This window comes from Quercus robur, chromosome 5, assembly GCF_932294415.1.
Source record: "Quercus robur chromosome 5, dhQueRobu3.1, whole genome shotgun sequence".
Taxonomy (NCBI): Eukaryota; Viridiplantae; Streptophyta; class Magnoliopsida; order Fagales; family Fagaceae; genus Quercus; species Quercus robur.
The window spans coordinates 17030245-17043122 of record NC_065538.1 but is presented as its reverse complement, the minus strand read 5'-3'; the positions used below and the strand labels follow the sequence as shown (position 1 = coordinate 17043122).

Here is a 12878-nt window from a genome sequence, read left to right as displayed (position 1 = left end):
TAGTATCTATTGTTAGGTTCTAAATGTTTAGAACAATTGGCAAATCGTGAACACAAACTTGTCTAGATATAGATCTTAGAGTCTGTAGGTTTTATTAGACAATACTCAAGGTGATTCAAGTCAAGATTCAAGAACATACAAGCTGCAGGAAGAAGACTTCATATTCTGCCTGGTTCGATCAATCGAAAGACAGGCTCGATCGATCGAAAGTCGTATCTGCAGAATTTTAATTAAGCCCGAACAGCAGTTCAAGCCCATTTAGGATTAGGGTTTCTAATCTACTTCTCCCAGTATATGAAGGAAACTCTAAGCACGTTTTTATGTGGCTTTTCAGAGAGAAAAGAGGGTGCCTCTTTTGTATTTAGGGTTTTATTCCTAAAAAGCTCTCTTAAGTCTTCTACCGGTGCTATTCCTTGTTGAATCTCAAGATCCGGTATTGTAGAAGTTGCTACCTTCTCTTGTCATCAAAGGTGTTGATGATCTACACCTTCAAGGGTGGTCTTGGAGTCACAAACAGGAGAGTTTGTGTTGCTAAACCTTTGAGTGGGATCTCAAAGTCACAAACGGGGTGTTTGTGTTTTGCAAAGGCCAAAGAAAGAAGGAGTTCGTGGATTCGGAGCTTGCACGTGGTCGTGTCAGTAAGATCTACTGGTTGGTAGCAATAAGAAGTCGAGCGTGGGGGCTTGTAAGTCTTATTGTATGAACTTCGATTCTTTTTTAGTGGATTTGCTTTTTACCTTGAGGATAGTTAGGTTAAATCCTCCCCAGGTTTTTACCTGTTTGGTTTCTTGGGTGATCATATCTTGTGTTATTTATTTTCCGCTGCTTTGCATGATTTGATCTTTTATATTGTGATAACCTAGACTTGTTTAATTGGACTAAGTAACAACTTGGTTAATTACCTAGGTTTAATCAATTGTTTAAGGGGTCTAAAAACCAACAAGTGGTATCAGAGCGAGTTGCTCTTTTGTTTTAGATCTTTTGATCTAAGAGCTGATCCTTGACCCCTATTGTCATAAATAATTTGAAGTGTCTTTCTGATCATGTTTCTGCTCATGCTTCTATTGATTTTATTGATGCCTGTGAAACTCTTCGTAAGGAATTATTGAAATCTATGAAAATTGCTAAGAAATTAAAGGAAGAGTTAAAATTGGCTAATCTTGAAAAAGAGGAATTGATTGTTAGATTAGATGAATCTAATAAAAAGAATGAATTTTTGAGAAATCAAATTTCCTTTCAAGATGAGAAGATGAAAAGCTTGGAACAAGCGTTAGTTGAATCTAAAGCTAAAATTGAAAATTTGACTAGTACCAAGCCTGCTGTTGATAACAGAAGTGTTTCTGTTTCTCTTAAGCCTAAAACTGAAAAAGTTTATATCCCTCCTTTTAAGAGGAGTAATAAAGAAAAGGCTTATTTTGCTAGGTTAGACAAAGGTCAAAGTTCTGATGTTGACGCTGAAGTTTCTAAACCTAAGTCTAAACCTATTGTTAGAGAGCATAATAAATCTGTTTTTGTGCCTATTTGTCACCTTTGTGGTGTTGTTGGCCATATTAGACCAAATTGTTCTTTATTGAGGCAAAAGCCAAAATCTGAGACTAGATATGTTGTTAGGAATACTAATGTTCCTAAATTTGTTCCTGTATGTCACTTTTGTGGTGTCTCCGGTCACATTCGTCCTAATTGTCATAAATTAAAATTTAAGCATTCTGTGTTTCAATCTAGAATTTGTGATGATATTTCTCCTACCATAAGTCCATGTAAATTGTTTCATATTCTTTTGAAAAATTTGAGCTTGTTGGCTTGTGAAAGGAATTTGCAGGATTTCAGTCTTTCTCAGAAGATTGGTGTAAGCCCTCAAATACACTCTGTTTCACATGGATTTTCACCTACAAAGCCGAAGACTCGTGCTGTATGGGTGAGAAAAAATTCTCCAAAGTAAGTGTTGCTAACTTGTCCCTGATTTAATTCTTTCAATTAATTGTGGACATGTTTTGTTTCTGTTTTTGGTCGTGTTTTTTTTAGGTTGTTTTTTGTTAAAAAAAAAAATCCAAAAACATTGAAAATTTTCAAAAAGACAAAAATATTTTATTTTGTGTCTAGTTTTATTTTTCTTGAGGATTACATGAGTTATGATATCTCTCTCTTGATTTAGAACATGCTTGACATTGTGGAGAAACTTGAATAGAATGTGTTATATAAGTGCTAAGCTATTTTTGATTTTGTGAGTATGTACTAGTTTGTACATGTACTCATGGGTTAATTAAGAAATTGATATTTCTTGTTTGTGTACCCTCTATAGCTTAGTTAAGTACTGTCATGCATTGCATTTACATTGTTCATTTAGCATAATGTGTGCTTTTTGTTTTTGGTCATAAATTTTTTAAAACCAAAAAGATTTTTGTGTTTTGTATTTCACATCTTGGATTTATAATCAATGATTGGCCATATTATCTTTACATAACAAGTTTATGTACCTTGTTTAGCTTTGATGAGCTTACTTATTGCACTTTACTAGTTGAAACTTTGTAGTGCATGTTGTGTGGGAGATGTTTATAGTTTCTAATCACTTTGTCTTGATCTTGAAGTCACATGACTTTGATTGTCGGACTTGAACCTTTAGAGAAAAGCATAAATAACCATCTCACCACTGTTCACTAGCCAATCATGAAAACCTTAGTGCATATCATAAGATTTTGTGCTCGAGAAAGTGTAGCACATGCACAAAAAGAACATAAGGTGAAGCCTCAGTTTAAAATTGCTTAAATACTTAAAATTGGTGTGCAATATTAGGCTTGATGCCAAAATCACATGACTTAAAATTAGTGTGTATATTATGAGGCATAAATTCAAGAAACTTACATGATTGCAAGCTTATGTTCTAGGAGATGTGGGAGTTATATGATGTAACTCTTTAAGTAATAGTCTCTTTCAAATTCTATGTGATGAATTTTGTAGACTTTGTGATTGATTTCTATTTACATATCACCTCACATGTTTTTCAAGCTTTTGCTAGTTGCGCACACTACACAAGTTATTCTTTGCTAAACTTGGTACATTATATTGTGTGTGATTTTGTTTTGGCCAACCAAGATTAAAAGTTCCTGGATTTTGATGCAAAATGTCTTTAATATTTGAGTTTTGGAGTTAAATTGGTTGAAAATTTTGTTTTTGGAAAATCTGGGTTGAATTCAAGTGTTCTTTAAAAAAAAAAAACTTTTAATCTCATACTCATGCATTTCATTCATGAAATATTGTGCTTTAAGGAGTTTCTGCATTAAATTGCTCTGTTTTTTTTAAAAAAATTGCTTTTTCCATGCATCATACAGTTTTGCAGTCATATCTCTCATTGTTTTCACACATAACATGCATACACTTTGCTACATTGGGTACTCAACTTGATCAAAAAAATTGATTGATTAATTTTTGAGTTATGTACGTTCTAGTATATGCTATTTTTATGTGTGAATTGTAGAAAATTATTTTTCTTAAGAGATATGATGGATAATCAATGTGCAAATATTTTCTCTACTCATGCAACTATTTATAGGTCACATAGTGTCATGTTTGCATTTTATTGAAAGAGAGAATATTTTTTTCTTCATGTGTATCCTCAACTTAATTTTTTTTTAAACTTGGTTTGTGTCTTTTTATTTATCCCCAACCCCTTTATTTTTTCCCAAAACTGTTTTTCCCAAAACTTGTTTTGTTTGTCCTATTTTTATAGGGGGAGAAATTTTTTTTAACCTTCGTGGTTCTTAGGGGGAGTTGTTGCTCTTCATAGGGGGAGTTGTCTCTATTTTGTCTTACTCTATTGCGTATATTTTCTGTCTATCTTCTGATAAGATAGTCTTTGTCAATACGTGACAAAAAGGGGGAGACATAGATGACCCGTTTGTTTTGTTTAGGGGGAGAATATAAAAACTTTTTGATGTATCTAACTTAGGGGGAGAGTTAGTTTACTTTTGTTTTTTTATATTCTGTTTCATATTATTGTTTATATGTCTTTCTTTCCACACATGCGGTGATGTGTTTGTTGAGTGTTTCAGGAAAGACAGGTGCATTCTAATCAAGACCTTCTACCTCTTCTTGCAACTTCTAGGTTAGGAGTCTTAGATTGGGATTTGTGATGTAATTAGGCATTTTATTGTATTGGGTTGTTCTTGTATTTGAGCATTTCATTTTGTATGAAAGTTTTGTCACGAATTGCCAAAGGGGGAGTTTGTTAGGTTCTAAATGTTTAGAACAATTGGCAAATCGTGAACACAAACTTGTCTACATATAGATCTTAGAGTCTGTAAGTTTTATTAGACAATGCTCAAGGTGATTCAAGTCAAGATTCAAGAACATACAAGCTGCAGGAAGAAGACTTCATATTCTGCCTGGTTCGATCGATTGAAAGATAGGCTCGATCGATCGAAAGTCGTATCTGCAGAATTTTAATTAAGCCCAAACAGCAGTTCAAGCCCATTTAGGATTAGGGTTTCTAATCTACTTCTCCCAGTATATAAAGGAAACCCTAAGCACGTTTTTATGTGGCTTTTCAGAGAGAAAAAAGGGTGCCTCTTTTGTATTTAGGGTTTTATTCCTAAAAAGCTCTCTTAAGTCTTCTACCGGTGCTATTCCTTGTTGAATCTCAAGATCCGATATTGTAGAAGTTGCTACCTTCTCTTGTCATCAAAGGTGTTAATGATCTACACCTTCAAGGGTGGTCTTGGAGTCACAAACAGGAGAGTTTGTGTTGCTAAACCTTTGAGTGGGATCTCAAAGTCACAAACGAGGGTGTTTGTGTTTTGCAAAGGCCAAAGAAAGAAGGAGTCCGTGGATTCGGAGCTTGCACGTGGTCGTGTCAGTAAGTTCTACTGGTTGGTAGCAATAAGAAGTCGAGTATGGGGGCTTGTAAGTCTTATTGTATGAACTTCGATTCTTTCTAGTGGATTTGCTTTTTACCTTGAGGATAGCTCGGTTAAATCCTCCCTAGGTTTTTACCCGTTTGGTTTCCTAGGTGATCATATCTTGTGTTATTTATTTTCCGCTGCTTTGCATGATTTGATCTTTTATATTGTGATAACCTAGACTTGTTTAATTGGACTAAGTAACAACTTGGTTAATTACCTAGGTTTAATAAATTGTTTAAGGGGTCTAAAAACCAACACCTATGATAAATATCTATTGAGACACTATTGCACGTGATAAGCTAATCTTTCCTTTAGCTATCACACATGCACTTCCTATTCCTTTTGCCTCTTTCTTTCTAATCATAGGTGCTATCAGTTAGGAATCTATGTGGAGAAGTGCTGCACAACTAGTGGCAAAGGCCACGTGGCCTCATCAGGCGTCTACTCCCGCCTAGAAAGAAGAGGCTGCTTTCCAAGCTGTGAAGGATGCTGTCTATGCCTCTCGACCTTCTTCCTCGTCTGCTCCACCTTCTTCTTCTGGAGTAGAGGCATCATTTGCTACCATCGTGGATAAGCTTCAGCTCTTGTGTGCTTATTTTGGTGTATCAAGATTCACCAATGCTAGCCTCCCCTTGCAATGGACGACTAGCACTACTGTATCTTGGTACACTAATGCTAACCCCCCATTTTCCACCTCTCCCTATAAACACGCCCCCATCTTTGTTAAAAATATGAAGAAAAATAAGAGAAAAAGTGTAAAAAAAAATAGAGAAATAGTGAGGAAAATCAGAAAAAAAAAATGAGAAAATTCTAAAAAAAATAACCTTAGAAAATAAATAAAAATTCTCTCTCTCTCTCTCTCTCTCTCTCTCTCTCTCTCTCTCTCTCTCTCTCTCTCTCTCTCTCTCTCTCTCTCTCTCTCTCTCTCTCTCTCCTCTCTCTCTCTCTCTCTCTCTCTCTCTCTCTCTCTCTCTCTCTCTCTCTCTCTCTCTCTCTCTCTCTCTCTCTCTCTCTCTCTCTCTCTCTCTCTCTCTCGGAGACCCTACATAAAAAGCCTCATCCTTTTTCTTTGTTATAATCTTTGCGGGTAAGGCTATAGGGATGGGTTAGTTCTTTAATAACTAAACCCATCCCAACCCTTTTACTATATTGTAATCATCTTTTCCATATATAAAAAATCTTTTCATTACTTTGCATGTGTTCATAATTGCTTTAACTTTACTATGTTCTTGCACATATTTTGTGTGTGTGTGTGTGCGCATGCACATGTGTATGCATATATCTCTATCTCTTTATTTCAATGTTCGTATTATTGTTGTTGGTTTTTATTATTGCATTGGTATCCCTAGATGGGTATTGGATCATGTCCTAGGCTATGTATGGAAAATACCTTGAGGGGGAAGAAATCCCATCCCACCTAGGCATCTAGGGATTTTACTTTCATTGTTTTTATTTTATGCCATCCCATTTAATTTCTTGCACATCCCCTCTCCCCTTTTATTTCATTGCACTTATACACACACACACACACACCCTAAAAATAAAGATTTTCTACTATCACTCTTAAAATGGCTTTTAAACCTCCATTAGAGCACAATATGGGTATGTCTCATAAGAATGATGATGTCTTAGAACTCCCATTTCTTTATGTTGAAGGATCCATAAGACTTGAAAGAGATTAAAACCTATTTAAGAGAGGCAAAAAAAAAAAAAAAAAAAAAAAAAAACTTTTTAATCAATCTTTACAATATTTCAAGCTCTTTACTTTTATGTCATTTAAATTCCAAGTCTTTACTTTTATGTAATTTAAATTTAAATTTCTTTATTTTCCTTGCAATTTATTTTCTGCACTTTATTATTGTTGTCTCTTTATATTTCTCATTAATTATGTGCCATAAAATAAATATGCTTGGGTAAAACATTTCCCCTATGCTCTATTCTAATTAAATGCTTAAAAAAAAAAAAAAAAAAATCTTTGCTCACCTCTTTTTTTTATTTATTTTTTTATGTCTGTTGTTCTTCTTAAAATATTTTCAAAACAAAACCCTTTTTTTTAAATGCTTTTTCCTCTTTTAAAAAAAGGATAAAGAAAGTTTTTGAAAAAAAAAAACTTTTTTAGAGGGAAACCCGAAACTATTGTAAAAAAAAGTTTTTCAAAACCCTTTTCTTTGTAAAACTGTTTTTTTTTTTTTTTTTTAATGCCAAAAATCTGTTTTTTTTTTAAAAAAAAAAAAAAACTGTTTTTCTTAATAAAAAAACTGTTTAAAAAAAAAATCTGCTTTAATTTTTTGAAAAACTGTTTAAAAAAATAAAAATCCTTTTTTTCCCAAAACTTTTTTTTTTTTTTTTCATAAAACATTTTTTATAAAATAGTTTTTTATTTTATTTTTTTTATAAACTTTTTTTTTTAAAGGAATCCAAATCTGTTTTTCAAAACTAAAAAAATCTGTTTTTTATAGCTTTTTTCGAAAACTTTTTTTTTTAATAAAAAAATCTGTTTTTTCTATTAAAAAAAAAAACAAAGAGGAAGGCTGAAACATTAAAAACAATTAAAAAAATGTTTTCAAAATTGTTATTCCAAAGTGCTTTAAAAAATTCCTCTTTTCAAAAATGTTTTCAAAGGTACTTCTTAAATATGTCAAAAACGTTTTTTAAAAGTACGTTTTCAAAATAATTGATTCCTTCAAAAATGCATGTTTTCAAAAAGAAAATGTTTTCTTAAAATACTCTTGCCACGTAAAAAAAAAATGTTTTCTTTTTACTTGCATAAGAAAATCTTCTCTAAGAAAAATGTGATTTTCCAAAAATAATAAGGTTAACGTTGTAACTTTTTATTTCCAAGTTTTTCTTAGAATAGTTGTAGTTTGTGGATTTGTGTTCAAAGCTCATCTTCTTGGGTCTTTGGGCACCTTAGGCTTACGTTGTTCCTAACATATCTGGGCACAAATGAGTTTCTTTTTGTCATCTTTTTGCATGAACAAAATGAGAAAATGGTGGATGACAACAAGGTGCTATTCTTCCAACCCTCTCTTTTCACATGCAACTTATGTATATATCTTACTTGCTTTGAATGTATATATTCTTTGGAGTTAATATTCACATGTTATCTATACGTAAATATTTACTCACATGTATATACATATGTATATTATTTGCAAAAACCATTTTTTCAAAAAATCAAAATGCCAAGTATCTTGTTTCTTCACCAAAAGGTAATGTTTGGAATTAAATTAAAATGAGGTACTATTCTTTGAATAGGCATTGTGGGGTGCCTAACACCTTCCCCACACGTAACCAAACTTCCGAGTTCAAGATCTTTGGTTCAAAGACTTTTGGTTTACCTTAATTAATGAACCTTTAAAATTTGGTTTAGTTAATTAGGTAATTTAAAAAAATTCGACATCTAGGTGACCAATCACACCTAATACAAAACCAATGGTTGGTGGAGACTCCTAAAATAAAAATAAGAAAAAAGGACTCACTCACACACGCACACCCCACTCTAGATACACAAGCACACAATGTCGGAGCCAGGAATTTATATTTGGGGGGGCCATGTATATATATATATATATATATATATTTTTGTGTGTATGAAATGTAAAATAGTAATGTACAATACTTCATAACTAAATATGTATAAACCAAAGTATATTTAATTAAAATTAAACAATCATGAGACAAAATTGACAAAATGATTTAATATCTTTAATCAACTATAAAATTGGCAAAATCGTAAAACATACAATAACATAAAAGCTAAACATCTTTGTTCAAAACTGTAACCTACGCTCTTTAAGAGATCTAAAGTCATCAAGTGTTTAGTCAGTAGTGAAGTTCTTAGCAATTTCCTTTTCAATGTAGACAACTAAGTTATCTGAGAGAAACTCGTCCTCCATTTTGTTGCACAGTCTTGTTTAACAATTTTCATAGCTAAAAGGGCTCACTCACCAGTTGCTGTGGACACTGGAAGAGTCAAAAGAAGGCGAATCAATCGATCAATAAGAGGATATACCTGTGACTTTTCTGTCTCTACTAACCTTTGACATAATTTTGCCATAGATGACAAATTCTAAAACTTCAAATGATTTTGCACATCATGCTCAAATAGCTTCAATTGAATTTTCAAACCAGTCCACAAGACGACATATATCATCCACATTAAAGGGTTTGTAAGCATCCTTTGGATCTAAAGCAGAGCAAAGTGTCAAGAGTTCTATTGGTTGTTCACCAAACCTATTGTCAAGCCCTTGCAATTGAACATCTATTATAGCATTAAATATATCAAAATGATAATGATGCTTCACTGTAACATGATCCCTTTTCTTACGACTTCTACCTTCAACAAATTGAGCACTTAGATCTGGAATATCAATTCAAATATTTTGGAGAGTTCTATGACCTTCTCAAGAAAATTATCCTAGCCATCTACTCTCAAATTTTGGATGAGTGCCTCTATTGCTGAACTAAATTTTAGGCATTTGAGATGTCTTGAGATTTTTGCTGTAAAGCTTGGCAAAGAACATCAGCAATACCCATGATTTCCTTCATTAGATGTAAACTAAATATAAACTCAAATGAATTAATAATTTTATGAGCTACATTTGCATCTCCACGTTGCAAGTAGGTGGACACGTCTTCCTTTATATTTTCAAGCACCAAACAACTTGGACCAAACATCCTCATTGGGCTACAAATAGAATTAAAATGAGACCCCCAACAAGAATCTCCAGCCCGTTTTAGAGCCCCAATTTGGTTTGCTCCTGTTCTTGTTTCAAGTTCATCAATAGCTAACATTCTAGCAATTTCTGCAGCTTGAGCAACTCTTAGTTCATCATTATGTTTACACGAAGAACCAACTGTAGTGATAATGAAATTTAAATTCAAGAAGAATTCATGGATAGGGATTACCTCTCTTGATGCAGCAACTAATGCTAATTGTAACCGATGAGCAAAGCAATGCACATAGTATGCATAAGGAAGATCATTAAGAACTAAGGCTTGCAATCCTTTCCATTCACCACACATGTTGCTAGCACCATCATATCCTTGTCCACGAATATTTTGAATGTCAAGACAGTGATGAGAAAGAATAGCATATATTTCTTTCTTCAGGGTCAATGCAACAATGTCTTTAACACGAGAAAGATCAAAAAAGCGTTCTTGTATAAAGCCATCATTGTCAACAAATCTCAAAACAAGAGCCAGTTGCTCTCTCTTTGACTCATCACGTGACTCATCAACAATAATACAAAATTTGGAATCCCCAATGTCTTCACGAATCTTACTCCGCACTTTACTTGCAATAACATGCAGAATCTCCTTCTGAATTGTAGGTGAAGTGTACTTAGCAGATTTAGGAGCATTTTCCAAAACAACTTGTGCAACCTTATCATTATAAGATGCCAAAATTCTAATAATCTGAAGGAAATATCCTCAGTTTTTTGATTGAGTGGTTTCATCATTACATCTAAAAGGACACCCTTGAAAGGTGAGCCACTGAATAGTATCGATAGAAGTTTTCACCTGCAGTCGATTATTTAGAATTTGTTCAGATCTTTGCACATTCATCACTTTATCTATATGCACTGATTCATTCAATAGATCATCACAATATTTCACAGCATTATTGTGGGGTGAGCAAGGATCTTCCCCAACATGATTCAAAAAGGCACAATTCTTTCCATTATTGACTTTTTTCCAATTTCTAAATCTTGTGAAAGTAAATGCATCACAGTCAGGGTGTCTACTTCTTTCCATGGTAAAGAGATAACATGGCAGACAATATGCAACATCTTTAGTAGGAGAATACTCCAGCCAAGAATGAAATTGAGTGAACCAAGAAGCTTGAAAGCGACGAAGATGCTTTTCTCTAGACAAATGGATAGTTTGAAAGATAGATTTGATATGGTTTAGCTTTTAAATATGCACATCTAACTTCATCACGTATATTGGCTGGATAGTTACACATTTCAATGTGCTCTCCTGGATCTCGTTTTAAAATTCTAACATCAACTTCATTGGAACTAAGTGGTGAAAATTTTAAATGAATTTCTTCAATTTCCACTTCCACCATTGATGGTCTAGAAGGATGTTTTTCGGGATCAATTCTTGGAGATTTGGAAGGACGCTCATTGGAAGTTGACGCTTCAACATTAGAACCCAAAAGTGTACTATTTTCTAAATTACCTTCTTCATTTTTTTTTTTTTTTTTTTTTTTTAAGAATGAGTCAATAGTCCAAAACTTGCCCATGACCTAGATTTATAAAATTAAATTATCACTCATTAAATAAAATGATTGAGATTTAAAAAAAAAAAATACTAATAGTCCAAAGATTGCTAAATAAAAGACAAACAATAACTTAAATGTCAATACATAAAAAAAATATAATAAACAACAACTAAATACATGTGTAGATATTGTTTATAATATATTGATTATTATAATCATAAATAATATATTATAAGAAATTTAAAAAATAAAGCAATGAAAAGAAAAATTAAAAAAAAATTAAAACAAAGAAAATACAAATACCTGAAAAGTGGTAAAAACTTAGGGGTCAGCCGGTCTTATTAGAGCACTGCACACAGCACAAGCACAAGTTGTCAAACACAAGCACAAAAGTTTCACAAAATTGAGTCACAAATTGAGGGGCCCACGGCAATAAGTTACTGACAATGATAATGACAAAGGGACAAAATTAGTTACTCTTTATTGTCTAAATTCAACACATAGTACGTTTACCAAAAAAAATTGAACACATAGTACATGCACTACACTACTACAATTCTGCAAAGTGCAAAACCTTTACTTTTAAACAAAGAGACAAAACTTTTACTTTTAAACAAAGGGATGAAAAGCAAAGAACTAATATCTAAAAAGATAAAAATAAAAAAGAAAGAAAGAAAAAAAGAAAGAAGAAGGCAAAGGCAGTGCAGTGGTGAGAGGAAGGTTGAAAGCAAAGAGAAAGAACTGAAAGAAGAAAAAGAAGAAGAATGCAGAGGCCAAGTCCTCTACGGAGATAGAGAGAGCAAGAGAGAGAGAGAGTCACTTGTGTAAGTCTGTAAGAAAGATTGTTTTTGTTTTGCAAGACTGCTACAACTGTGTGGCCTGTGGGAGAGACAAAGTTTCAGGCTTTTCAACTTTTCTACTGTGTACAAGTAAGCCCTAGCTAGATGTGTTAGGATGGAAATTAGAATTTTTTCTCTCTTTTATTTGTTGAGGTAATTGTTAAAACTTTTATTTACATGAAAATTGTATTTATTTTTAAACTTTATATATGTATATTATCAAGTATGGGGGCCAATTATTTAAGATATTTTCAATTTTTTTTTAATTTTTTCAAAAATGGGGGGGTGGGGGGCGCTAAGGCCCCCTCGGTCCTCAAGTGGGTCTACCACTACAAGCACACGAGTCACATCGTCCACCCATTTTTTTTGGGGGGGGGGGGGGGTCCATAGTCCTTCTTCTCAATCCATTAAAAACAAAGAAAAAATTACATTTTACCACCCTAAACTTTGGATTTATATCAAAGTTAACGCAAACTTAACGTCGAGGTGCAAAGTGTGACAAGAGTCATAGTTTAGAATGCAAAAATGTGCATTCGAAAAGTTTAGGATATAAAGTGTAATTTGTGATATAGATTAAGGTAGTAAAATATAATTTTCCTAAAACGTGCCATATGGTAGCATTTGGATAGTTGGGGAGGTGGGGAGACAGAAGGTTGAGAAGGGGTATAGTCATCTGGATGAATATGAGGAAGGGATGGACATGTGGACATTTCATGAGTGACTAAACCACAACTAAAACATAGTTGAAGAAAAATTTCATATTGTATAGTCTATGAGTGAAAAGTGAAAACCAATCCGAATGCATTTTACAATTGGAAGACGCCTATAACCATTTTTTTTTAGACCCTTATTAAAACATTTATTAACTAGTTTTAAAGTCAAGTTGTCAATTAGATCAAATATGAATTGCTT

General features: G+C 33.0%; 1 protein-coding gene across 1 annotated transcript; it reads right to left on the bottom strand.

Moving 5' to 3' along the window:
• Nucleotides 1-9368: 9368 nt before the first annotated feature.
• On the bottom strand, nucleotides 9369-10655 carry LOC126727901 (uncharacterized). Its single transcript, XM_050433800.1, has 2 exons — nucleotides 10422-10655; nucleotides 9369-10316 (listed from the first exon to the last, which is right to left on the bottom strand). Exons 1-2 carry the CDS (start codon nucleotides 10653-10655, stop codon nucleotides 9369-9371), a joined length of 1182 nt encoding a protein of 393 aa, XP_050289757.1.
• Nucleotides 10656-12878: the final 2223 nt, after the last annotated feature.